The sequence below is a fragment of the Amphiprion ocellaris genome, chromosome 18, assembly GCF_022539595.1.
Source record: "Amphiprion ocellaris isolate individual 3 ecotype Okinawa chromosome 18, ASM2253959v1, whole genome shotgun sequence".
Lineage (NCBI taxonomy): Eukaryota > Metazoa > Chordata > Actinopteri > Pomacentridae > Amphiprion > Amphiprion ocellaris.
The window spans coordinates 2,635,134-2,661,401 of NC_072783.1; the positions used below are offsets into that span (position 1 = coordinate 2,635,134).

At 37.0% G+C, this 26,268-nt stretch overlaps 2 protein-coding genes and 1 long non-coding RNA gene across 7 annotated transcripts in view; 2 read left to right on the plus strand and 1 right to left on the minus strand.

The window, feature by feature from the left end:
• Positions 1-14,061, plus strand: part of scn4aa (sodium channel, voltage-gated, type IV, alpha, a) — a 33,051-nt gene extending 18,990 nt beyond the window's left edge. For all 5 annotated transcript variants that reach the window (XM_035949691.2, XM_055004453.1, XM_035949693.2 and 2 more), the window contains 13 exons: positions 85-441; positions 4,063-4,527; positions 6,653-6,694; positions 6,864-6,996; positions 7,141-7,295; positions 7,404-7,577; positions 7,694-7,816; positions 8,171-8,452; positions 8,553-8,606; positions 8,887-9,024; positions 9,179-9,283; positions 9,572-9,842; positions 9,969-14,061. In XM_035949691.2, coding sequence (XP_035805584.2) covers positions 85-441; positions 4,063-4,527; positions 6,653-6,694; positions 6,864-6,996; positions 7,141-7,295; positions 7,404-7,577; positions 7,694-7,816; positions 8,171-8,452; positions 8,553-8,606; positions 8,887-9,024; positions 9,179-9,283; positions 9,572-9,842; positions 9,969-11,266 — 3,597 coding nt within the window. In that variant the 3' untranslated portion in view covers positions 11,267-14,061. The remainder of the gene's footprint in view (positions 1-84; positions 442-4,062; positions 4,528-6,652; positions 6,695-6,863; positions 6,997-7,140; positions 7,296-7,403; positions 7,578-7,693; positions 7,817-8,170; positions 8,453-8,552; positions 8,607-8,886; positions 9,025-9,178; positions 9,284-9,571; positions 9,843-9,968) is intronic.
• Positions 438-23,895, minus strand: LOC129347385 (uncharacterized). The gene is made up of 4 exons (XR_008599462.1): positions 23,777-23,895; positions 19,286-19,395; positions 4,050-4,279; positions 438-3,669 (listed from the first exon to the last, which is right to left on the minus strand). It is a non-coding gene; the product is annotated as an uncharacterized LOC129347385 (long non-coding RNA).
• On the plus strand, positions 18,244-26,171 carry cd79b (CD79b molecule, immunoglobulin-associated beta). The gene is made up of 5 exons (XM_023273689.3): positions 18,244-18,420; positions 20,214-20,519; positions 20,631-20,749; positions 24,082-24,135; positions 24,814-26,171. Exons 1-5 carry the CDS (start codon positions 18,369-18,371, stop codon positions 24,901-24,903), a joined length of 621 nt encoding a protein of 206 aa, XP_023129457.1. The 5' UTR covers positions 18,244-18,368; the 3' UTR covers positions 24,904-26,171.
• Positions 26,172-26,268: the final 97 nt, after the last annotated feature.

A 26,268-nucleotide genomic window follows, 5' to 3' on the forward strand; every position in this document is an offset into this window, starting at 1 on the left:
ATTTGGATTTATTCCTCGTGGTGGCATTAATTATTATGCTGTTATTCACTGTCTTTCTTTGCGTTTCCTTTGTGTTGGAGATAGCTTCGTGTTTTCAAACTGGCCAAGTCCTGGCCGACGCTCAACATGCTGATTAAGATCATTGGCAACTCAGTAGGAGCTTTAGGAAACCTGACTTTGGTGCTGGCCATCATCGTCTTTATTTTTGCTGTCGTGGGCATGCAGCTCTTTGGTAAAAACTATAAAGACTGCGTGTGCAAGATCTCTGTAGACTGCGAACTGCCTCGTTGGCACATGAACGACTTCTTCCACTCGTTCCTCATCGTCTTCCGCATCCTGTGTGGGGAGTGGATCGAGACCATGTGGGACTGCATGGAGGTGGCCGGGGAGGGGATGTGTTTAATCGTCTTCATGATGGTCATGGTCATCGGAAATCTAGTGGTAAGTGCATCAAGTATCCATCCATCAGTGATCCCTATCGTAAATCTGAAGTGTGGAGACGTGTAATTTAAACCAGGCATTTGGTTAATCGGTATTCACTGGGATATATATTTGAAACATGTGACGGAGCATTTCCATGTCAGCCAATATCAAAAGTGTGACTGTCACTCAAGGAGGACGGCATGAATTTGTAAAACCATTGACACGACAGTTTAAGCCTTGGGTCAGACGCGCCGCAAAATGTACGAGGTGTGGCTATTAAACAATGAGACTGGATTTATGTCCATCAAACCACAGTGCGCACGCCTGTAAAACGTAGTATACATAAATCAATGGGTATTAACAACCCCTGAAAGCCTTAATCTGAATCTATCAACTGAATAAAAGAGAATTACAGCATTATTCAACAACCACACCTTGAACATCATAAACTGCAGCCTTTACTGTTTGCTAACTGCACTTCAGTTTAAAATCGGTTAATTGTTCAGTCCTAGCACACATGGCTGGTCATTGCTGTGTGGACGATGTTGCGCTGCATTAAGGAGAAACTTGAGCCAGGTTACATTTTTTTCCAGTGTTTTTCTGCGCTCTGTCAGCACCCCTGCAGTGCCAACACATACGTCCTGCTGAAATGAATGAGGAGTATGCCTTTTCTTCAAGCAGCTGGTCTGAACACAGACTGTATGATGTTACACAGTTTCATTTCATTTAGATAAAATAATTGTTTATCAGTTTTGTATATGCTCAGGTTAAATATTAATGATTCATATCTTGTGGACGTGTTATCTTTTTACGATCTGTATTTATTTGGACAGAGTAAATCTTGGGGAGTTAAGCAGTCTGAGCTCACTCTACACATTCAAACTCTGAACAACTGTCACTACTGTGAAGCTGTAAAGCTGACAAACTGTTTTGCACAATCTTTCTACATCTACTCTTATCTTATTATAATGCCAGGAGATTTTGTGGATTGCATGTCTTAGCAGTCTATTGTTAACCTTCAGCTGTATGCCAAGGACAGACAAACAGAGCTGCAGGAGAAAACGGATTCCACCAGGGGGCATTTCACTAAAAGTATCAGTTTATGTATATACTCTAACCCAAACACACAAGAAAAAAACTCTGCACATATTAGCCAGATTTCTATTGTTTTGGAAAACTAAAATATGAGTTAAAAGGTCCTTTGAGCTACATATTAAACACAGATCCAAACATAATTACTACTGTATATTACTTACTGTGATAGCTTTACACTGATTCAGAAGTACGAACCTTTTCACACTGTCTGGTGAATTTGTGTAAAAGAGGCATCAGGTTTTGTGATGCTTTATGAAGAATCCTGAGTGTCTGGAACACGAAAATACCATCTGTGACCTTTTATCTTGGCCTCACGGAGCAAGACCATAGAGACGATCACCCTCAGACATCATTTCAGCATCATATTTAATGACTGGAGCCAAAACCATTTCCTGTGAGGTTATTCATAGAAATGAACAGGAAATGGCTCATTGTCAAGCATTGACAAAAATATTGTGACGGCGACGCTGTGCCAAAACGATTGTTCCTCAACTCTTCACCCTGACTCCTTCGTACGCTTACCTCACATGGAAATGCTCACTATTTGCACTTACATAAAGGCATTTAATATGATTACATGCATCTTGGGAGGGGGTTTCTATTTAAAATCAAATGACTTGAGCCCCCAAACAGTGGTTTTGACCTTGAGTAAGTGCTAAGATCCAGCTCAAGTAAGCACACTGCCACTGTGGGAACAAACACAGACAGCTGAGCGAGCAGAGCTCAGGTGGCAGGGGGACTGGGTGTAAAGGAAAAGTCATTTGATAGCAGATTAAACCGTAATTGATGTAGAAGCAATCATATTGAGCTATCAGTGCCACAGCATATGGAGCAGAGGAGATGTCACTCGCATGACATATGGCTGTGACTTTGTGCATGACTTTTTCTCTTGAGCACGTCATTGTCAAATCTCCTGAGTTCACAAGATCTCAGCTGCATTATTTATTGACTTTTTCTATCCTTGGTACTGCCTGTTCCCCACACTGCTTTTCTAGTTTTTCATGAAGAAAAGTTTTAGTATATTATCTTGAAGAAATGTGAAGGTCTGGAATGATTATTAAAGGCACAGGAGATTGCCTCAAAGCAAGAAGTCTTAAAGGAATAGTACAGCATTTTGGGAAATATGTCTATTTACTTTCTTGCCAAAAGTTTTTATGGAAGAATAGAAAGGTGTGCACTTTTCCCATGGCTTAAACTGGAGCATTTTCTTTAGAGAGAGCAGAGCTAGCTGTTTCAAGACTTAACCCTGGAGTTGTCCTGCGGGTCAAAATTGACCCGTTTTAAAGTTTGAAAATGTGGAAACTTTTCCCTTTTGGGAAATCTTTGAACATTTTTTGGTGGAAAAAAGAAATGTTAAAAATGTTTCTTTAAGAACATTCACAAAAAGATCAACCAAAATCCAGCGAATTTTGCTGGATTTTGGTTGATTTTTATGTGAATGTTCTTAAAGAGAATATTATAAAATAGAAGTTTTACTGATATATATGTAAAAAAAAATCTCTTAAAAGTTTTATTTTAAAAAAAATCCCCCAAATTTGACAAGAAAATTCTAGTAAATATTTTCAAAAAATGAGTAAAAATCTTCCAAAAAAATCCAAAAAATATCTAAAGTGATTCCATATATATCAGTAAAATTTCTAATATTTTCTTTAAGAACAATCACACAAAAATCAACCAAAATCCAGCGAATTTCGCTAGATTTTGGTTGATTTTTTTTGTGAATGTTCTTCAGAAACATTTTTAACATTTCTTTTTTCACCAAAAAATGTTCAAAGATTTCTCAAAAAAGTTGAAAATGTGGACATCAGAAGTTTCACTGTGAAATATATATTTTTTCCACATTTTCAAACTTTAAAATGGGTCAATTTTGACCCGCAGGACGACACAAGGGATAAAGGTAAAGGAAGGGGTTTGCGTGACGTTCTGTGAGATGATGAGCGTTACTTTGTGCATCACTGACGTAGAAAACACTACAAACTCTCCTACAATTTGTTTTTCAATCAGCAACCATCATATCTGTTTCCATTCGTCCATTGTCGGGTTTGTTTTTTGCGGCTCATCCTGTCCGTCAGCACTCTTTACTGATTCACAGCTCCAACACTGGAATGAGTGAGATCAGCCGGCCCATGTAACCATGATCTCCCGCTAAACCTGGGAAATAGGAACCGAGAAATTGACTAACAGGTTTAAGAAACTAAAGATAGCTTCATCTGCAACAGGAGGCAGACGACATAATATTTATTGAAGCCCCACCACAGGGCCAATTTGATCTGTGACGTGCATTTGAGCTAGTCCAGACTTTTGTGTTTAGCTCAGCAATGTTACTCTGTGGGACTGAACTCTGGAAAAAATATTCATGATGGCTTAATCCCTATTCATTTATTCATACAGTATACTGTACGTGGTTCCTAAATAAAGACTGCAATTCACCTGCAGCGTAACGTTTTAGTTTTTTGCATCACCAAACAAAAGGTGAAACTGTGGTAACTGTATGTTTGAAATATTCCATTGTAATGAATATTTCTCATTACCTTCATCCCTCAGGTATTGAACCTGTTCTTGGCCTTGCTGCTCAGCTCATTCAGTGGAGATAACCTCTCAGCTGGAGACGACGATGGAGAGATGAACAATCTCCAGATTGCCATTGGCAGGATCACACGGGGCATCGACTGGTTGAAGGCGTTCGTCATCCGGACTCTCCGGCAGATTCTTCACATGAAGCCCAAGGAGCCTGACGAGGGTCCCGGGGACAACGTTGACCCTAAAATGGAAGGAATTGAAATGAACCATATGGACAGCAGTCAGACTTTCAAACTAGCAGATGGGATAATGGATTGTTTGGTTGAAGGCCGGCCTTCTGGATTTATTGTGGATGGAGAGCTAAGCCTCAGTGTGCCAATCGCCCAGGGAGAGTCAGACTTTGAAGATCTGGACGAGGATGAGGAGGACGATAAAGATGATGATCAAGGCTCAGAGATTTTTGATGGGAAAAATAATCAACAGAACACAGTAAGAGAAATAAATAAAATGAAAATCCATCCATTAACAACAACACATTACTTACCAACACCATATATACTGTATTTGCAATCAGTATCATTTTAAACAAAATAACTGTGGGTTCTCTGAACACAGACAGACCTCTCTAACAGCCTTTATGCATAACACTCTGAAATTTGCATGCAGATACTTGACTGATCAGGGTTAATTTGACTAAAAAAAACAAAGTAATTCACTTTCTTTCATGACACTGTAACAAGAAAAAAAATACACAAATCAAATGTAATCACAGACAAATCACACACAAAAATAGCTTAAGGACACACAATGCAAATGTGGGGTGACGCATGATCTAATGCAGTGATGGGTTTTGTTTTGTGAACTGAGGTTATAAGGAACTAGTAATAGATAAAATGTGTAATTTATGAATGAGATAGACCCTTATAGAGCAAAATCTGAAGTGACAAAGGTTAGAACTGCTTGGGACATTTTAAAAAAATCTAATTGTCCTTCAATTTTAGTATTCTGTGACAAACGCGCTGCAGGTGAGCAGACACTAAAAGCTCTGCACGCCGGTGGTACCTGTGCAGGTGTTTGATTGGACAGACTATGAATCACGGGCATTTCCCTCACACCCTGCTGCCTTTGCTGCATCTATAAGAGCGAGACAAGTGTTATACTGAATGTACTTTGACAACCTCACATAATTCCCAGCATAGTCTTGCATATACCTCTTACATATAGTAATCTATGTTTCAAAGTAGATTGTTCTACAGTTGGAAGACCAAAACTATTCATGACTGCACCTCACAAATGTGGCTGATGTCGATATGTTTTCTGAGATGGCCAATCCACAGTTGGAGTTGATCTGCCACTCTGACAGTGGAATTGGTTTGGTCAGTGTGGTAATAGTTTCCACTCTACATGAATCTCCATGAAACCATCAGGTTAACCCTCCTGTTGTCCTCATTTATGGGCACCAAAAAATGTTGTTCCCTCGTCTGGAAAAAATCCAAAAATTCAGCAAAAAATTCCCCAAATTTATAAAAATTTGCAAAATCTTCAGGAAGAAAATTACAAAAATTCCTTGAAAGTTTCCCATAAAAGTTTTACTATTATTATTTTTAAATCTCCCAAATTTGGAAAGGAATAAAAAATTTTAAAAATTAAAAAAAAAAGTAAATATTTTTTAAAAATGAGTAAAAATCTTCCAAAATAATCCTAAAAATATCTAAAGTGATGCCATGTATATCAATGAAAATTCTAATAATTTCTTTAAGAACATTCAGAAAAAAAAGCGAAAATTGCTGGATTTTGGTTGATTTTTTCTGAATGTTCTTAAAGAAACATTTTTCTAAACATTTCTTTTCTGCACCAAAAAATGTTCAAAAAATTTCCCAAAAATGTTGAAAATGTGGAAGCTTTCACTGTAAAAAAAAAAAAATATATATATATATATTTTCCACATTTTCAAACTTTAAAAGGGGTCAATTTGACCCGCAGGACGACAGGAGGGTTAAAGCATTTGGTTTGGTGGTTTTATTGAGTAACGTGAGCTCCTACAGAGTTCAGAAAGACTTCACCACTAAGGCAATGGACAACAATGTATGTTGTATCGCACAGTCTTCATACGTCTTTTACTGTTTTTGTGGTGTCCTTGTGGGGAATTAGCCATTGTAAGGATCGTGTTCACCTTTCCATATGTAACCATTCCACCAAAACTGCCATTATTTCACTGTGATACCGACGCTACATCCTGAGCTTAGCACTGTCCAAGATAAGTGTCACTAGTGTAAAGAAATACAAGGAAGGCAGTGAAGAATGATAATGAGTGCAGTCAGGCCATTCTCTGGAGATAGGTCTGGCTATACAAGCCTATAAAACCAGTAAAGATGTAAATTTTTTATCCTAACTGGTGAAAGAACGCTCACAGAATATGAAATGGGAGGTCTAATTAGGCATGTAAGGGAAAACTTTTGTGTCAATGCTGTGCAAGGCCTAACTTATGGCTTTCACCTTAGATACAAACTAACAGCTAATTTAATGCTAAAATAATTTCTGGGGAGAAGATTTGTTTCTCATGCCACTTGTGACTGCTCACTAAAATTACTTTTGTATTCCTGTGCTATTTCAGGAAAACTTTGAAGACGACAGTAGTATCCCAGGAAATCGCAAAGTGAGTAACGTGAAAAGTGAATAAAAACAACCCCAGTTACTAATTATATCAATCTGTAGAATGGCTCAGTGAGATAATTAGTTCATATATGGTTCTGCTTAAAACACTGACAACAAAACAGTTTGTATAATGGCTTTGTAACTGATATTTGATTGTGATTCTTGGCTAGTTTATTGCTGCTTTGGATGATGGAGATTCTTCAGTGTGCAGCACAGTGGATTATCAACCACCTGAGCCTGAACCAGAAGTAGTAGAAGAAGAAGAGCCAGAACCAGTGGAGCCAGAGGCCTGCTTCACTGACAGTATGAACAACCACTGCACAAACTGAAATTACTATCAAGTGTAGACTTTCACAGACAGTTAGGGATACGTGCTTTGTTTTAAGGTATCTGTGCTAATGCTTGAGAATTGTAATGTGACTTCATAAAATAATCCTCTATCCTCAGACTGTGTGAGGCGTTGGCCATGTCTCACTGTGGACATCACCGAAGACAGAGGCAAAAAATGGTGGAATCTCCGTAAAACTTGCTACAACATTGTGGAGCATGACTGGTTTGAAACCTTCATAATCTTCATGATCCTCCTCAGCAGTGGAGCTCTGGTAAGTGCTGTCATCACTGCAACAAATTTAGAAATGTTGACTGTTTTATGATAGCGCTAAGATACTGTAATAACATTAGGACGTGTATCTGATGTCTTCATCTGGCAGGCTTTTGAAGATATATACATAGAAAGACGCCGCACCATCAAAATTATTCTGGAGTTTGCTGACAAGGTTTTCACCTACATCTTTGTCATCGAGATGCTCCTTAAATGGGTTGCATATGGCTTCAAGACCTACTTCACCAACGCTTGGTGTTGGTTAGACTTTTTCATTGTAGATGTAAGTTTTTATCTGGTTTCTGTGCCAGTTCTGTGTTACACAAGACACAAACATGTCCTACGTCAGACAAAGTTTGTGGTAACACTTGAAAAGGAAATGTTTTGATTCTGCCGCAGATTTCCCTGATTAGTTTAGTTGCCAACTGGATGGGCTACTCTGACCTTGGACCAATCAAATCTCTCAGAACCCTGAGAGCGCTAAGGCCTCTTCGAGCACTGTCAAGATTTGAAGGGATGAGGGTAAGTTGTTGGCTCCTGCAGCTCATTTTATTTAGAAATCGTACTCATGAGTACAAAACAATAACATCGGAATAGCTTGCATGGCTAACAATGATTTAGAAGATGCAGAAACTGTTTTTTTTTTTAGTGCATTCTTGGACTAATTTCACTGGATTTTCTCTATCGTGTTTGTTAAATGCATGCTTACACCATGGACACCTGTAACAGAACTGACTGAGGTAAATTCTCCATGTTGAAATGACTGACTAAATATAGCATTGACTCATAAAACGTTTGTTGCTTGGTCTTACAAACAAAATAAAGTGAATAATTCTGTGTACGTCTTTATAATTCTGAGTCCTCTCTTGCATGCAGGTGGTGGTGAACGCTCTTGTTGGAGCGATTCCCTCCATCTTCAATGTGCTGCTGGTCTGTCTGATTTTCTGGCTCATCTTCAGCATCATGGGAGTTAATTTGTTTGCTGGGAAGTTCTACCGCTGCATCAACACCACCACAGAGGAACTGTTCCTCCTCACGGAGGTCAACAACCACAGCGACTGCATGGCCATCAAAGAGGCCACTCAGGAGGCCCGCTGGGTTAACGTCAAAGTCAACTATGACAATGTTGGATCAGGTTACCTGTCCCTGCTACAAGTGGTGAGGAGTGCTGTTTCAGTGTTTATACATGTGGAACATCTTCAGCAAAAAACTGTTGTTGTTAGCTAACATTCTGAGAGTACATTCTCTGTGATTTCAGGCAACTTTTAAAGGTTGGATGTACATCATGTATGCTGCCGTTGACTCAAGAGAGGTAACTTTTTAGAATCTTTACAACACTGAAACAAGAAGTCATTACATGAATAGTAGGTGAAGCAAATTCCCTTTTCACTTTGTGGTGACTTCAAGTTACTATGACGACATGGCCCATGTGAAAACAGCCAACTGATTGAGTATGGCTTAAAGGCACACCTACCATTTGACGCCATAGGTGCCACCAAAGAGAAGAAAATGGAATCTTCTGAGACTGTCACTTTAATACAAATCAATATGTGAAGGACATTCATTTTTATGTCTTTTTGTGATTCCTTTAGGTTGGAGAGCAACCTTCTTATGAGATCAACCTCTACATGTACATGTACTTTGTCATCTTCATTATCTTTGGCTCTTTCTTCACACTCAATCTCTTTATTGGTGTCATTATTGACAATTTCAACCAACAAAAGAAAAAGATAAGTATAAGATTATTGTAGAAAATATTCCACACCAGTACAAAATCAATAGATGTTTTTCTTTACAAGTTAGATTTTACAAGCTACATCTACACAAAAGTTGCCTTATTATTTTGATGCCTATAATGATCATTGTATTGTATTATGTTTGCACTTTGGAGACAAAGACATCTTTATGACTGAAGAACAAAAAAAATATTACGATGCCATGAAGAAACTTGGATCCAAGAAGCCACAGAAGCCAATTCCACGACCAACGGTAAGCCATTCATTTACATGATTGTTTCTGTCACTGAGCGTAAATTTAGCAATAGGGATTACATTGTTGAAGATAAGTCAATATCTGCATTGATGTTGAGAACTACGAAAGAGGTCATCCGAAATAACGACACATCACCTTGGCATGCATGGCATGACGGTGTCATCAGTGACCTCTGTGTTGACCTTTTCTGCACAGTGCTGGTGTGAACAGGCCAAATGACCCTCCTGGATTTGTATTTCTGTTCCTCTTGGTTAACTCTCCCATCTGTCTCTCTTTGACCTGCAGAACCTAATCCAGGGAATGGTGTTTGACTTCATCAGTCAGCAGTTCTTTGACATCTTCATCATGGTGCTCATCTGCCTCAATATGGTGACCATGATGGTGGAAACAGATGACCAGAGTCCTGAGAAGGAGGATTTCCTCTTTAAAGTAAACGTGGCTTTTATTGTTGTCTTTACTGGAGAATGTGTGTTGAAGCTCTTTGCCCTGCGACAGTACTTCTTCACCAATGGATGGAACGTTTTTGATTTCATCGTGGTCATTTTGTCAATAGCTGGTGGGTATCTGACAGCCTTTATGAAAAGTACAGTTGTACATTACATTGCTTAGACAATGCAAATTGCCAAAGTGATCAAGCAGAACTAAGTGTACTGATATATTGTTGCTTCTTCTTGTATTTCAGGCACAATGCTCTCAGACCTAATTGAGAAGTACTTTGTGTCACCAACTCTTTTCAGAGTAATCAGACTGGCCAGGATAGGCAGGATTCTTCGTCTTATTAAAGGAGCTAAGGGCATTCGGACGCTTCTCTTCGCTCTGATGATGTCTCTTCCTGCACTATTCAATATTGGTCTCCTGCTCTTTCTTATAATGTTCATTTTCTCCATTTTTGGCATGTCAAACTTCGCCTATGTCAAAAAGGAGGCTGGAATCGATGACATATTTAACTTTGAGACATTTGGTGGTAGCATTATCTGCTTGTTTCAGATTACAACGTCAGCAGGCTGGGATGGACTTTTACTTCCGATGCTGAACAGGGAACCTCCAGATTGTGATCCAGACTTTGAGAATCCAGGAACGGGTGTCAAGGGAAACTGCGGTAATCCGGGTATGGGCATGATGTTCTTCTGCAGCTACATCATCATCTCATTCTTGGTAGTGGTCAACATGTACATCGCCATCATCTTGGAGAACTTCAATGTGGCTCAGGAGGAGAGTGGTGATGCACTCTGCGAAGACGATTTTGAGATGTTCAATGAGACCTGGGAAAAGTTTGATGTAGATGGAACTCAGTTCATCGAGTACAGTCGGCTCTCAGACTTTTGTGATGCCCTGCAGGAGCCCCTCAGGGTCGCCAAACCTAACCGGTTTCGCCTGATCGAAATGGACCTGCCCCTGGTTATTGGGGACAGGATCCACTGCCTGGATGTTTTGTTGGCTGTCACACAGATGGTTCTGGGGGACACAGTGGAGATGGCAGCAATGCGGGAGAGCATTGAGGCTAAGTTCATCCTGAACAACCCCACTTCGGACTCCTTTGCACCGATCACAACAACGGTGCGCCACAAAGAAGAGCAGAGGGCTGCTGTAGTCATTCAGAGGGCTTATCGCAACCACCTTCTGAAGCGCTGCATACGCCACGCCACTTTTATGCACCGATATAAGAAGATGGGTAGAAAGGACGAAGACCCACCAGAAAAAGAGGGTCTGCTTGCACGAAAGATGGGAGTGCTCTATGGAAGTAATGCGGACCTTGCAGAGGAAATGGAGAGAGCTGCTTTAGAAACTCTCGCAAGCCAACAGCCTCCTAATCCCGAGACGCTGTCAAATGACAGCGGAGCCCAGTGTGGCCCAGAAACCCCTGAGCCAAACATCATTGTTGTACCTGTAGAGATTACGAATGAGGTTTTACTACATTCTGCCCCAGACCGACACTTCTTTACGCTACAAGCAGCAAACCTGAGAGAGACGATTGTTTAACAAACTGCACAAGATAATAAATTATGTCTTCCCGCTGTTCTTTTTCCACCAGAGAAGGAAGCAGTGTTAGCTAATCCAAAGTGTCACAAATGTAGCTGACTTCCACTTTTAGGTCACACAGATCTAAGGGATATTTTTGATAAGTAAACATAACAGTTAACCTATTCCTGTTCTGCCATGCAATATTTAAGTTTCTTTTTAGGGTTGAAGATGGAACTGGGCTATATGGTTTCCTTTGATAGTTATCATATGGGCATCAGCCAAATTAATGTAAGAAAATTGTATTTTAATTGGCATTTCCAAATTATGTGGACAATTAGACATGATATCTCAGAATTTAGGAATACCCAGACTTTTAGAGAATTGCAAGACTTACTATTGTCCTTGTCCTATTATACCTCCACTGTTAGCCAATAAAAAAGCTAGAGTTTGTTGTTGTAGGACGAAACATCACTGTGGACCATATGATAGACTTCTAGTGAGAAAACAATCCAGTCTTAAAAGTGTAAGATAGAGCACGGTTTCTAAACATATTTCAATAATTTTTCTATGAATAGTTATCGTCCAAATGACTGAGGAACTCAACACTGCTGGATTGTAAAGCACAGCCTATTATAATTTTGCTTTTGATCTTACCAGGAACATGGTTAGAATTTCCATGTACCCAGTTTCTAACTAAAGAGTAGCTTGAACATTACATGACAAAATCAGAAGTATCATTCACGGGGCTGCAGGATTTTACGCTGTTTGTGTCATACACAGCATGTACAGGCTCTCAGAGCAAACAAACTCCTCAAACTGTCTGCACACACATCGAAAAGGATTATAGAGTGTAAATTGATACCTTACATTTAAAAGGAAGAAGATCCACTGTCTTTTTGCTTTCTCTGATTATTCTACAACATGAATGCAGCACTATTATTCAGCTCTGCAGAGCGATATTTGGATATGTAATCAGCCACATGGAAACAGCATTATTTCATAGTTAAATTGGTACAATTGGGAGTCGCCTTATTTATTCTATCAATTTAAAGAAAGGAATCTGACTAAATTCCTATTCCTGCTAACTTAAAGTCACTTTTATGTGGAATCTCCTTACTGTGAAGACTCTTAACACTATTTCTTGTAATTAGACACTAAACTCTTTTCTACGGTGAATCAGTTTTGTACATATGTAAATTAGTAACTAGAAAAAAGGGTGTCTGGATCTGATTTATTCCAGTCTACCAGTGAAACTCTGATCTCTGTTATTCATTATTAGTCAACAATAATAAGGGCCAGCTAATGCAGTTAACATCTGTCTCTGACTGGCTCACTCAGAGAGGCCCAGTTTATATTGCACTATTTATATCCCTTCCAGGTCACATTAAAACAGTTGACTGTGTAAGACTGAAAGACCTTCCTGTTTTATAAGATGATTTATTCACACATATGTGCATGTCTTATAAATGTTTTGTCTACTTTTTCTATTTTTTGGTCCCCTCACATAGCAGATTATAACACAACTCAAAGCAGTCATATTTTTTCCATTTTGATGGGTTTCCATTCAAACCTTCAGGTTTAAAAACTATCTGTGACTGTAAACTTAAGATGTGATGTTTACATTAACATGGCTGCATAACCGATAAGCTCCCCATAACTGTGTTCTATATGTCTGTCTACTAAACAACAATGATTACAGCGGTAATATAAGTACTTTGGTACTTTCTGTACATTTTAAATGAAGTGTTGCCTCAGGTTGGATCAGATTTAGACAATGTTAAATTAACCTGACATTTTGGAACAACACAAACAGCGGAGTGTTGGCTGAGTTAAATATGTGACTCTAAAGTGAAGATAATCAAAGCTTTTTAAATGTTTACTGCAAAAACGTCTTTCTTATTAATAACTACCTTCATGTGCAGTGGATCTGTTCATCTCAAGTCTGTCCTCATGTAGGAAGGTGGCTTCACCTGCTGTTGTGCAAGTCTTAACTGAATTTAAAACGTCTTACTATGAATATATGGCACTGTGTAAAAGTTTTAGGCACTAAAGTGGGGATGCGTTGACCCTAATGTTCTACATAGTTTTTCATTTATCAGTCTGCATCATGCAAAGTGAAGGAAATAGAAAGAGCTTAAATCAAATCAGTATTTGGTGTCACAAAACAGCACTAATTCTCCTATAAGTCACATCTTCACATTGTTCTAGTCATCTATGAGAACTTCCCACGGTTCTCCTGTGAGTTGAGGCTTTCTCAGTTGTTTGTTAATCCCAAACTGACAAATGATGTTAAGATCAGAGTCAATCAGACATGTTCTTGATGGTTTGGGTGATGGATAGAACCTAAACATCTAAAGTGCCTAAACGCTGTGCACAGTACTATATATACATGAATAATATACGCACTTTTACAGTTTTCTTGTTTGCTTGTTTTTTACAATAGACAATAGGGCGTCTCTTCTTTTGTTTATGTGTTCAGCACTGTTGTAACATCATCCTTGGAGGGGTCTCTATAACCTGCTGCTGCGATGTGACCTGCAGCACTCCTATCTGAGACGGAGACACTGCTACACCACTAAACTACAGTCTCCTCTGATGGTACAGTCATATTCACAAGACGGTGTCCTCCTGTTTACATTTCTACTGGAAGAAAAGCCACATGGGGAGTTTTACTGGTACACCCACAATCAGTATTGCCTGTATATACGACTTTTTCTTTTTTTTTCCTTCTGTATTGTACATTTATATTATTTTGTTATTGTAAAAATTGTAACTATATTGCTAGAATAAAACATTTCTTGTAGGGAAAAGGATTTGCATTTTCAGTATGTGTTGTCTGTGAAACTACACTGGTGCACTGTGGCCCTCTGGTGGTTACAAGGCTGACAGACACATATCTGTCTATTAATCCTCCTGTTGTCCTGCGGGTCAAATGGACCCGTTTTAAAGTTTGAAAATGTTGAGAAAAAAAATGTTTTCACAGTGAAACTTTTTTGGGAAATTTTGGAACATTTTTTGGTGAAAAAAAAAATGTTTCTTAAGCAAAATTCACTGGATTTTGGTAGATTTTTTGTGAATGTTCTTAAAGAAAATATTACGTTTTACTGTTTGTTTTTTTTATATATATATATATATATATATATATATATATATATCACTTCAGATATTTTAAGGATTTTTTTGGAAGATTTTTTACTCATTTTTGGAAATATTTACAAGAAATTCCTTGCCAACTGTGGGGGATTTTTTAAAAATAAAATTAAGCGAAACTTTTAAGGAATTTTGGAATTTTCTTCTTGAAGGTTTTGCAAACTTTCGGAAATTTGGGGGATTTTTTTGCTGAATTTTTAAATTTTTTTTCAGACAAGGAAACTACATTTTTTTTGGTGCCTGTAAATGAGGACAACAGGAGGATTAAACTCCCAGTTCTGGTGCATGTTTTACTTTCAAACTGGGGAAGTCATAAAAACACACAATCATTTTGTTAGCAGGAGGTGAATTTCTCATGTATTACTGCAGATATCCAGGTTGTTTTTAGTGTGAATTAGTGTCAACAGATTAAAAACAAAAAGCCCTGTATTTTACAAAAAGTAAGAAGGTGTGAAGCTTAATTTATTTGCATGTTCTGTTGTTGCATGTCATGACCCAGGTTACTTAAAAAGATGTGGGCTCAGCTGGAGGGCAGCTCTGAGAATATGTGATGGCGCTTTCAGGTTTTGAGACACCAGAAACACAAACAATTTAGGCAGGGAGGCCAAAAAAAAAAAAATAGCGTCAAAAACAGTTAACGTGCACTAAAAGCACTGACAAATGTCTGTCAGAATGTCATAAAGTCCAGAATACATTTCGGACTTGACGATATTACTATCCTACTTCTAGTCTTCAGTGTCAAACATAGAAGAGTAGTAAATCCTCACAAGTGAAAAGCTGAAAATATCAAATGTTCTTCCTGAATGAATAACCGATTACCTGAATAGCTGCAGATTAACTTTCTGCTAAATGGCGTTCATGGAGGAAGCAGCTTCACTACTTGCAGAGAGAAGCTAATCCATTACTTCAACCAAGCCAGGACCGTGTGACGTGGCGTGTTGCAGATGAAAGTCTCTGGTTGCTACGGCAGCAGGAGGACAGAACTAAACTACAACTCTTGCCTTTTGAACCAGTTTGTCTCCCAAAACCTCTACAAGAGAGGCCATTTCTCCGAGCTGCTGGCCTATTGGCAGCATGTGGGGAAAGACAAAAGCTCCACGGCTAATGAGTACTTTGACTCTCTGAAACACTATGAGTAAAATCACAGGTTCTTTAAGTGCTGGTTCATACATTCTTTTTCACCAACCAGCACTGATTACAGCAGCTCAACAGACATTGAGCATCATGCATCTTAGTCTATGTACCAGACAAGTGTACCGTGATCAGGTTTCACTCCAGTGACAGGATATTTGTCTGGGTTGTCCTTCACTCAGCTCAATAATCAACTTATTGGTACAGTTCTACAACTAACAGCTCTAACAGCTGTGTTTTCTGTAAATAATTTGGGGCCAGCTGCCACAGGTTACCAACCCTCGTGTCGTCCTGCGGGTCAAATTGACCCGTTTTAAAGTTTGAAAATGTCGAAAAAAGTATATTTTCACACTGAAACTTCTGATGTCCACATTTTCAACATTTTTGGGAAATCTTTGAACATTTTTTGGTGGAAAAAAACTGTTAAAAATGTTTCTATACTAACATTCACATAAAAATCAACCAAAATCCAGCGAAATTCACTGGATTTTGGTTGATTTTTTTGTGAATGTTATTAAAGAAAATAGAAGTTTTACTGATATATATGTAATCATCTTAGATATTTTTAGGATTTTTTTTGAAGATTTTTACTCATTTTTTTGGAAAATATTTACAAGAATTTTCTTGCCAAATTTGGGGGATTTTTTTTTTGGATAAAACTTTTAAGGGAAGCTTTTAAGGAACTATTGGAATTTTCTTCCTGAAGGTTTTGCAAATTTTCAGAAATTTGTGGAATTTTTTTGCTGAATTTTTGAATTTTTTTTCAGACAAGGAAACAACATTTTTTGGTGCCCGTAAATGAAGACAACAGGAGGGTTGAAAAGTAAAGACTGAGAATGACACAGCTGTTCGAAGCCACCGCCAATAAAAATAATTTCTTACATGGTTGTTGGAGGCAGCAGTTTATCTCGTGCTCACATACTGTGAAGACGATAGAAGATAATAATCCATACAGAAGTCAGACACCGAAGGGCTGCTGCATGAAGCATATCAACTTTGACAATTAGGGAAATGTGATGAGCTTGACTGATCAGAAAACTGCACTCCTGTCTGCATGGGGATGTTGCATAACAAGACTGAGAGTCCTCCGCCCTGCTAGGAGCTTTACGAAGCTGTACTGAGACATATGGAGACGATCTTAATGCTCTGGTATTTCACTACCTTAGTTTAGCCTGTCAGCAAGCTAACATTTGTTAATTTGCACAAAACACTGACCAAGGCTATGTCTGAAGGGATTATTATTAGTTTTATTAAAAAAGTACTACAGTAAATTAAAATCTTGGCGACTAAATAAAAAGTCAGAGGCGCATTAACCCTCCTGTTATCCTCATTTACGGACACCAAAAAATATTGTTTCCTTGTCTAAAAAAAAATCCAAAAATTCAGCAAAAAAAAAAAATCCCCCAAATTTCTGAAAATTTGCAAAACCTTCAGGAAGAAAATTTCAATACTTCCTTAAAAGTCTCAAGCACACCAGCTCACCTTCAACTCTGCTCAACACTAGAACTACATTACAAAGACGCTTTAATCACGGCTTCAGTAGAACAGCCATTTTCCATTTCACTACATCAAAACAATGTATGTTTTGCCTAAAAGAACAACGGAGGTGACACAAACCAAAATATTTTAATGACTATAGGTCTATTACTCCAACAGGATGCTCATAAAAATCCTCTGTTTTAACTTAAAGATCGACTCAGCCACGTCAAGCTCTATGCACACCCACATTTACAAGGCAAAAAACTAAACAAAAGAACTAAGTATACTGAATTAATTAATACTCTGGGGTTAGTAGGACTGGCACTTCTCCAATACAGTCAGTGACAGAGAAATGTACTGTACGTAGCATCACCACCAATTATTAGCATCTTAAATCAGAAAAACGTGTGAAATCGTTTAGGAAAACAGCTTCCATGATTATTTATATACAGAACAATAAAATAAGCAACAGCTGTCACCAAAAATTATCTATGAACTGCTTTCTCAACATGAATTTTGGTAAAGAATGTGTCATATTTTATAATATGTGTGTCATATCTTTTTTTATGCATACACTGTCAATGCCATGCTAATTTAAATTACTTGTTTTGTTATTATAGGCATTATAATGGGCATTATTTTCCTCTTTTACATTGTTTTATTTTGCAATTTATCAGAAAGAAGCTGATAAAAAGGAAAAATAAGAGAACAATGCAATAAAAACAGGCCTCATTAGAGGTGGTTATTGATACAGAACTTAATTAGAGTTTTTTGGTACAGATCAGTGCATTTGTTGTCTCATTAAACAAGTCCTGATTTAAATCACATTTTTAGTTATTTTTAAGGCATGTCATTTTGGCAAAGTTTGTTCAGGGCTGCTTGTTGTTACATTTTAGAACTTTAGCTACAGTATCTGAAAATATTACCATAGTACCAGTATATTACTGATAGTGAAACTCAGATATTGTACTGATACTACACGACTAATATGAAACAATACAAAGACTGAGAAGTGATAATAATTTGGCATTGCACTAATAGTTGTTGTCTAAAATGATCTTACAAACCCCAGATGTAAGGATTCTTCAGGATGTTTCATGTAAGCCTAAAAATGGATCATGTGAATGAAATTAGAAGTGAGTTTTTCGTGTTGAAAGTGTGGGCTGCTCAAAGTTATTTCGGTTCGATTAGACGGCGCTCTTCCTCTTATTTGCCTGATGCTAACGCATGTGTGGTAACACAGACTTCACACCCACTGGTGCAGACATTTCACCTTGTTCACAACATATTTTGGACTGCAGAGAGACTCGGACACACTTAAGGCATCAGCACTGGAAGCATTTTTCTTTTGCATGTCATCATGCGCTGGATACTGGCTAGATGCTGTGGGCTTGCTCTGATCAGTCTGTCAGGTAAATGTGACTTTTGCAATATGATCAATTTAGTTTGTGACGGAAAAACTTAAACAATTATTTGATTGGTTTGTCATGAATCTCAGAGTGCTTGTACAGCAATATAAATACGATTCAATACATTTCTGATATGATAATAATGCTTTACAGTCATTTAAGTAGATTTTTTGTGTGTTTAACCACAGCTACACTGCATACAAGTGTTTTGCATGTTATTTTTGACTCCACAGTACCATAACTTCCTGGCCATCTGGGGAAAAGAGGAAGTTATTATCTGAGACAAAGACTAATATTATTGTCATGCTGATTAACTGATGTCTTTAAATTATGTTGTTAAATTTAATATAAACTATACATGCACAGACATGTTGTTCAATTCAGTTATTATAACAGACTTAACTTTATGTCAACCTTGTAGTGCAATATATGTTTAAATGTGGCAAACATTAAAAACAAAATGTACATAAAAATTATCTGGCAGACATCAGAAGAAACACTCGTAGCTTTAGTTTGGATTAACCAACACAGTTAATCACAGAATCATATTATGCTTCACTGCAATTACTGATTATTGTCATCACTTAATGTGTTGCTTAGCTTTTTATATTGATTAATTATTTACTCTAAAAAATGCATGAAATAAATGGATACAATTTATCACTTGTATAAAATAAATAAATAATGCCCACATTTAAGAGGTCAACAGTGAAGATTTTACTTTAACAACTTTTTATAGGAAGGGCTGTAGGTTAAAGTCCTGCTCATTTGCAGCTAATTGTCTAATTGTTTTTGTATTACATTACTAAATACATATAAATCCACCTCTTTTTGTTTGATTGATTTGTGGAACATCCTGGTAGCTCACCTGGTTTAAAGCGTGCCTCATGTACAATAGTCCTGACTTCAGTGATCGGGATTCATTTCCAGTGCAGGTCGCTGCAGGTTGCCCTCTTTACCGTCTCTCTCCAACTATACCTGTAATAAAGGAAAATGTAGATATATGTATAAATATAAATTGCACACTTGGTTAGACAAAACAAGGACTTACTTAATGGGTAACTAAAATAATAATTAGCATTGGCCCTGGCAACAACAATACACATCCTCATAAGAAGCAACTGCAAGTTTCTGCATTCAGCTCTAACACAAAGACACACGCTAAGGACATATTAAATTGTTAATGATAACGTTACTATTCTGTATAGTTCTAGCATCAGTTACACCATCTGTAGTATTATTACTAATATGCTTGACCTCATTAATTACTTTAAGACCATCTGTCATTACTATGCTAAATTATCACAGTCGTTTTTGATCTTTTCCACTCCAATAGTGTACATTACTTTTCTCTGTATTTAATCCTATGTCAAAGTAAGCATCATATTGAGGGCATAAAGTCTCAGTCCATATATATATATATATATATATATATATATATATATATATAGAGAGAGAGAGAGAGAGAGAGAGAGAGAGAGAGAGAGAGAGAGAGAGAGAGAGAGAGAGAGAGAGAGAGAGAGATATACATATACATTCTAATTCTTTATTTTACCAGGTAGGATCAGTTGAGGATAAATTCTCATTAACAAAGACCTGGCAAGAGGCCCCAACACACAATACACATACAAAAAAAGGACAAACAAGTTTAGAGCAGGCCTATCAACTATTAAAAAACTACTAAAAAACGACACTGCTGGACAAAAAAGCCAAATTCCCTACATAAATACTTTGCATAAAAACATTTATGTCCTAAGTATGTCCCAACATCTTTCAACCTCCTCTTGTGTGCTCAGTGGCCCTGCAGATCCGCCAGAAGCCCCGGTTCTATGGCGTGAAACCCAACCGTGCTGTGTATATTTACTGCATGGCTTCAAATCAAGGCCAGGACAGTGAAGTGAACTGGTACAGAGCCGATGAGTACGACGTGCCTGAAGCACAAAGAAAACAGATAAAGGAGGAAGGGAGGTTTCAATTTGAGGGCAAAGGCATGATCAAAAATGCCTTTCTCGTCATCACCGATCTACAAAAAGAAGACAGTGGCGTGTACTTCTGCAAGATGGACGATTCATGGGGACCTGGAACTGAACTACGAGCTGTCAGTAAGTGAATGGGACAACACAGTTCTTACCTGCAGACAAATATGCATTGTTACTGCATTGCCCACTCGCTATTGAAAACACAGCACTAGCAAACATTTTACCCCCTCACAGGACCCATTCAACATGCCCAGGCTCTGTACAGGAGCCAGATGAAGGACAGTCTCATGGTCCTCCAGGGCCTGATGCTGGCTGTGTGCATTGCTGCTCTGCTGCTGCGTAGACGAACACTGGTGAGCAACACTATGAACACACGACCTGGATGGATGGATGGATGGATGGATGGATGGATGGATGGATGGATGGATGGATGGATGGATGGATGGATGGATGGATGGATGGATGGATGGATGGATGGATGGATGGATAAATAGATAGATAGATAGATAGATAGATAGATAGATAGACTATAGATAGATAGATAGATAGATAGATAGATAGATAGATAGACTATAGATAGACTATAGATAGATAGATAGATAGATAGATAGACTATAGATAGATAGATAGATAGATAGATAGATAGATAGATAGATAGATAGATAGATAGACTATAGATAGACTATAGATAGATAGATAGATAGATAGATAGATAGACTATAGATAGATAGATAGATAGATAGATAGATAGATAGATAGATAGATAGATAGTCAAAGTCAGAAGTAAAAAAGACAAACTACAGAAATGTTGACAGGATGACAGTTGTGAATGTGTGGAGTTTTGTGTTACTGATTTATCACTCAATCCTCAATGTGTTCCCTGACCTGAAGCTCTCCACATTCCTTTTTCTTTATCAAACCCATAGAGTCTATAGTAAAACTAACGGGCCAATACCAAAAGACATTAAAGTTACTATCTTATAAATTTCCTATTTTGAGAAAATACAGACATTGAATGTTTGCATTTTTGCTTGATGAAACTTGAACTATAAGTTAAACTTTATATTTGTTGTCAGTCAGTTGTCTGTAGCAAGGTTTTTGCTGCATAGAGAAACGTTTTGTGGCCTCCAAAGAAGTTTTAGTCTGTTCCAAATGAAAATCAGAAGCACCAAAATCAGAAGAATTGAGAACAAACAAAAAGAAAATGTCATAGTAACAATTAACCAGCTTTGTTCAGTGAAGTTTCATTTACACAAGCATAATATACATCTTTGTTTATGAAATGGTCAGAAATCAGAGAAAATGCTGAGTATACATACATAACACTAAGTAAATATATGAATGTAACCACATGTTAAGTAACTCCTTCCTTTATAGTTTTGTTTAAGTAGTATTGATGGACATGATTGTACATACAACGAACTTCCTTTCGTATTTAAATGTTTTGATGTTTCCACAGTTGGATGTAACAGATAACATTAGGAATATCTTATATACACTGAAATAGAAAGATGAACATTTGTAGTAAATCATCTAGGGCCAATAGTGAGTTAACCAACAATGAGCAAAGTCAAAAGGGTCTCAAAACTCACAGTACAAAGAATAGGAGGACTAGTGCGCCCCCTGCTGAATAAATGTATTAAGGGCTCACTGAGTTCTACAGTAAATTCCCAAAATAGGTAAAAAACGTCCAATTAGACCATTACCTGTGGGTAAAGTACAGTAATTTCAACAGTGTTTTATTGTTCAATTGTTAGAAGTGACACCTAATATTATCTATTGTATAGACAGATAGACAGAAACTACAAATTGTTTTATGTTACACAAAGCTGCGCCATCATGCAAATGAGTGGTTTTTGCTGCACTCTGTGACAAACATGTTCCCCTTTGTCTGGAGAATGCACTTAATGTGATTTCAATAATACTTCTGATTAATTGTGCAGCATTAGAAAAAACATGTAGGCTTTGCAAAAAATAATATATTGCAAAAATATATTAGCAAAACATACAAATGCATATATAAAAACCGAAAACAGAGACTCATTGAAACACTCCAAGTATTGCTTTAACATCCTTAAAATGAAAAACGTATACGTCTCGTTACAGGTTGTGGTGACTTAGCTTAATAAAACGCATTTCACATTTACTAAACTAAATGACCTGCAGGCACAATTTACTGTAAATTATCTCTGCTGGTATTTCCTACACAGCTTCAGTGGCAAAAGAAACAGCAACGTTTATTTCGCCAACTATTTTAATAATTTATGAATTAGTCTGAGTGATTTTACAAGGTGAAAAAATCTGATTCCAGCTTTTTCAATATAAGTACTTCCTGGTGTCTTTCCTCGTCGATGCCAGTAAAGTGAATATGAGATGAGGACGGAACAAGATTTGTGATTTGAGGCTTTGGGAAACATTTAATGACATTTTCCACCTTTTTCTGACATTTCATGACCATACAAGTAATTTGTAAAATGAAAAAATAATCAATATACAGTATTAACTGGCGATGAAAATAACTGAAGGTTGCAACCGTATTTCCAACATATCAGCCGTTTTACTTAATTTTAACCCTGTAAGATCCAAATACAGAAAAAAAATTGCATAAAAAATATGCATATATATATATATATATATATATATATATATATATATATATATATATACTGAGCAAACAATAAATAAATACAACGAAAAAACTTAAATAATTATATGTACATATATAGAAACCCAAATATAGAAAGAAAAAAATGAAAAAAATATATTTTATATATATATATATATATATATATATATATATATATATATATATATATATATATATATATATATATATATATATAAAATACAAAATAAAAATTAAATAAAACTGATGCTGGGTTTTTGCAACTGAAGAAGCCTCTTGGATGAGAGGTGACACGTCTTCAAGGAACCTTCTTAAAGTCCAGTTGGATTGATTTAAACAACTTTGGATAACCATGACCTGGATGAATGAGAAACTACACGGACAGTTTGTTTTATACGATTAAATACCTCAGAAATATAATGCCAACAACAGCAACACCACACTTCCTCTACTGCCAGCTTCAAGTGGACAGATATTGATACAGAAAGTATGCCAGTGAGCATTAGTGGTATTTAACGTGGTGCGTTTTGCCACTTACCCAGTTTATTTCCACACATTCAGTCCATAAAATCCGTTTTTGACACGGAAAGCAACCGGCGCCATGACGTTACCATATTAGCGATTTAGCGTCCCTGTCCGGCTTCCGTATCAACAGCTAAAGCGTTAGCCGCAACCGACAGTTCAGCGCTATGTTACACTTTTTCACAACATGTTAGAAGAGGTCTGTTAATCTCTTCACATATTTTTTTCTTACCTTTAGTCTTCGGCTACAAGGGTATGCCTCTGTGGCAGATGTTTTTAGAAGGAAAAGACACAAAAAATGTCGGTCATTTTTGGTGCAATAACTTCAAGTAATGCAGTTAGCTAGTCGACGTACTACGTCATGACGTTTCTAACAGTCACCTCCAACAACCGGGTCATTTTTTAAATTTTATTTTTTTTAATTCTTTTTTCTTTTTGATTAATTTTTACATTCTGCATCTGTGTATTACGTAAGGTGTGTTAATTAATATGTCTGATTAATTTATTTCTCTTTTTTATTTCTCCTTTGTGTAATAGTTGGAACAGAAGGACAGCATATATGAGGAGCCTGAAACCGATCACATCTATGAGGTTTGTAGGCTTTTCTGTGTTTCAGAGCAACATTTACCAAAAAACTTCTTTTACTACATGGTCCAATAAGTGAGGAGGGCATGGCACAGTGAACACACATTACAGCTGTGCTTTTTTACATAAAAATACAAGTGCAAGACTGGCAGAAAGTTGATAGGATGCACCATCTTCTTGCGCCACTGAGCCCCAAACCAAATTTAGTCTCGTTCTGTTAAAGCTGCAGTCCACTTTATTGAAAAATAAACATTTAATTAAATAAATAAAATTATCTAATCTAGTCCTCACCTACTACAGATGAAAATGTAAGAAAATATTCCTTATTTCAACATGAGATAGTGTGTATTTTTTCTTTTTAGTGTTTAATGTGTAATTTGCATGTATAAACACACTGAAATCAAGATTGGCAGAGTTGACTGTTTCATCATCTTTCATTTAATGTCAGCCAGTCCGCTGTGGCATTTAGCAGCTGCACATTTTTATCTTTGAGTCAGGTCTGAATCGTGTATGCAAATCAAAAACTGTCGCTACCGAAGTGCCCAAACACAGGCAGTAAGTCGCTCTCTAAGTATTATTGCACCACTTTCCAACCCTAGATTAGGAGTAGGATTCCTCAAAGCCACATTAGACTCACATATAAACATGTAAGGTGAATAAAAGTGTCTTCTTTCCGTCTCTCAGGGTTTGGCGATTGAGACGTGTGGAGGAGGTCTGTATGAGGAACTTGCTGTGTACAGTCAGGCTGATGGAGCTGAGGCCCCGTGGGAGTGAAACTGATGCAACAACTGGACTACTTTTCACCTTCTACAGCCTCACCATATTATATGTTCTTGCTTATAAGTTGTAAAGTGAAAATAGTAGAGTTTAACTCATCCTCTCAGGTGAGGAGCTGTGTGTTTTTCTTCTTGTAAAGTGCTTATTTTGCAGTTTTTGGGTGTTTTTTTTTTTGTTTTTTTGCTCCTGCAGCCTTTATACTCACTGTGGGCTCATTTTTCACTGCAGTCTAAAGTCCTGCACAGATGTTGGTAAAAAGAAAAAACTAGAGCCTTCACATGCAAAGGATTTTCTACTATTTACATTTTTAATTTGTCTCCATACCTGTCTTCTATCTGCCCTTTGTAAATATAGCTTGCAGTTCAACCGAAAAGTCCCTGAATTTTCGAATTTTTTGTTTTTTATAGAATCTGGGAAATGCAAACTGTTTACTTTTGGAGAATTTTTAAATGAAATATGTAGACTAAAAATGATTCTGATGAAATATCCTAATTTTAAGCGTAATTTTGGTTCACTTTCCTGATGAAACCGTGCATCACAGATGATTATTTCAGATTAAAAATCCATTGTTTATGTTTTTGCAGTTTCTATCTCTGTTAAATGTCAACAAAAATCAATCATCAAGTATTTCTTTCTTGCTGTACAATTGGTTTAAGACATTTTTAAAGAAAAAAGAGTCATTCCTCTGATTCCACGTTTTTTCTTCCTCTATGACGGTAAACTGAATATCTTTGAGCTGTAAACAAAACGTTTGTAATCTTGGGCTTTTGGAAACACTGATCGACTTTTTAAAATCATTTTCTGAGAGTTTATAGACCAAAGAACTAATTCATGAATCGAGAAAATAATCAACAGATCAATCATCAGTGAAAATAACTGAGAGTTGCAACAGAATATTTATTCATTGATGCTTAATGTGCTGAATGTGCTGTTTGTTTTGTGCTATTTAAGACTGAAATATTCTGTCGACAATTGAAGTGTAAATAGAACATTCTACGTGACAGTTGATGTTTCAGCTGATTTTTGGTGCTTCAGGTTTTTTTTTTTTAGATATGTTAATTTTAAATTTCATAATGACTTTGTTAACTTGACTATTTGATATTGACTTTATCTCCTGCCTACAAAGCATGTAATAAAAAAGACTAATCTGGTGTCCATCAGAGCTAAAATGAGGCCCTACTTGTTCATGTTGTTTAATAATGTTAGAAATCTGTATGAATTTTCTTTATACGACAGGAATAAAAACAATAAACACATTTCCATTTGCTGGAGAAAGTTGTTTTTTATTAAACCTTGTAAAAATGATCTCTTTTAGTGAATATATTTAAAATTCAGATACTGGTTCATAAATAAGCAATAAAT

Coding starts and splice junctions, on each gene's coding strand:
- cd79b (XM_023273689.3), top strand. CDS start 18,369: ATGCGCTGGATACTGGCTAGATGCTGTGGGCTTGCTCTGATCAGTCTG. Junction 18,421..20,213: donor TGCTCTGATCAGTCTGTCAG/GTAAATGTGACT, acceptor TTGTGTGCTCAG/TGGCCCTGCAGATCCGCCAG. Junction 24,136..24,813: donor AAACCGATCACATCTATGAG/GTTTGTAGGCTT, acceptor TCCGTCTCTCAG/GGTTTGGCGATTGAGACGTG.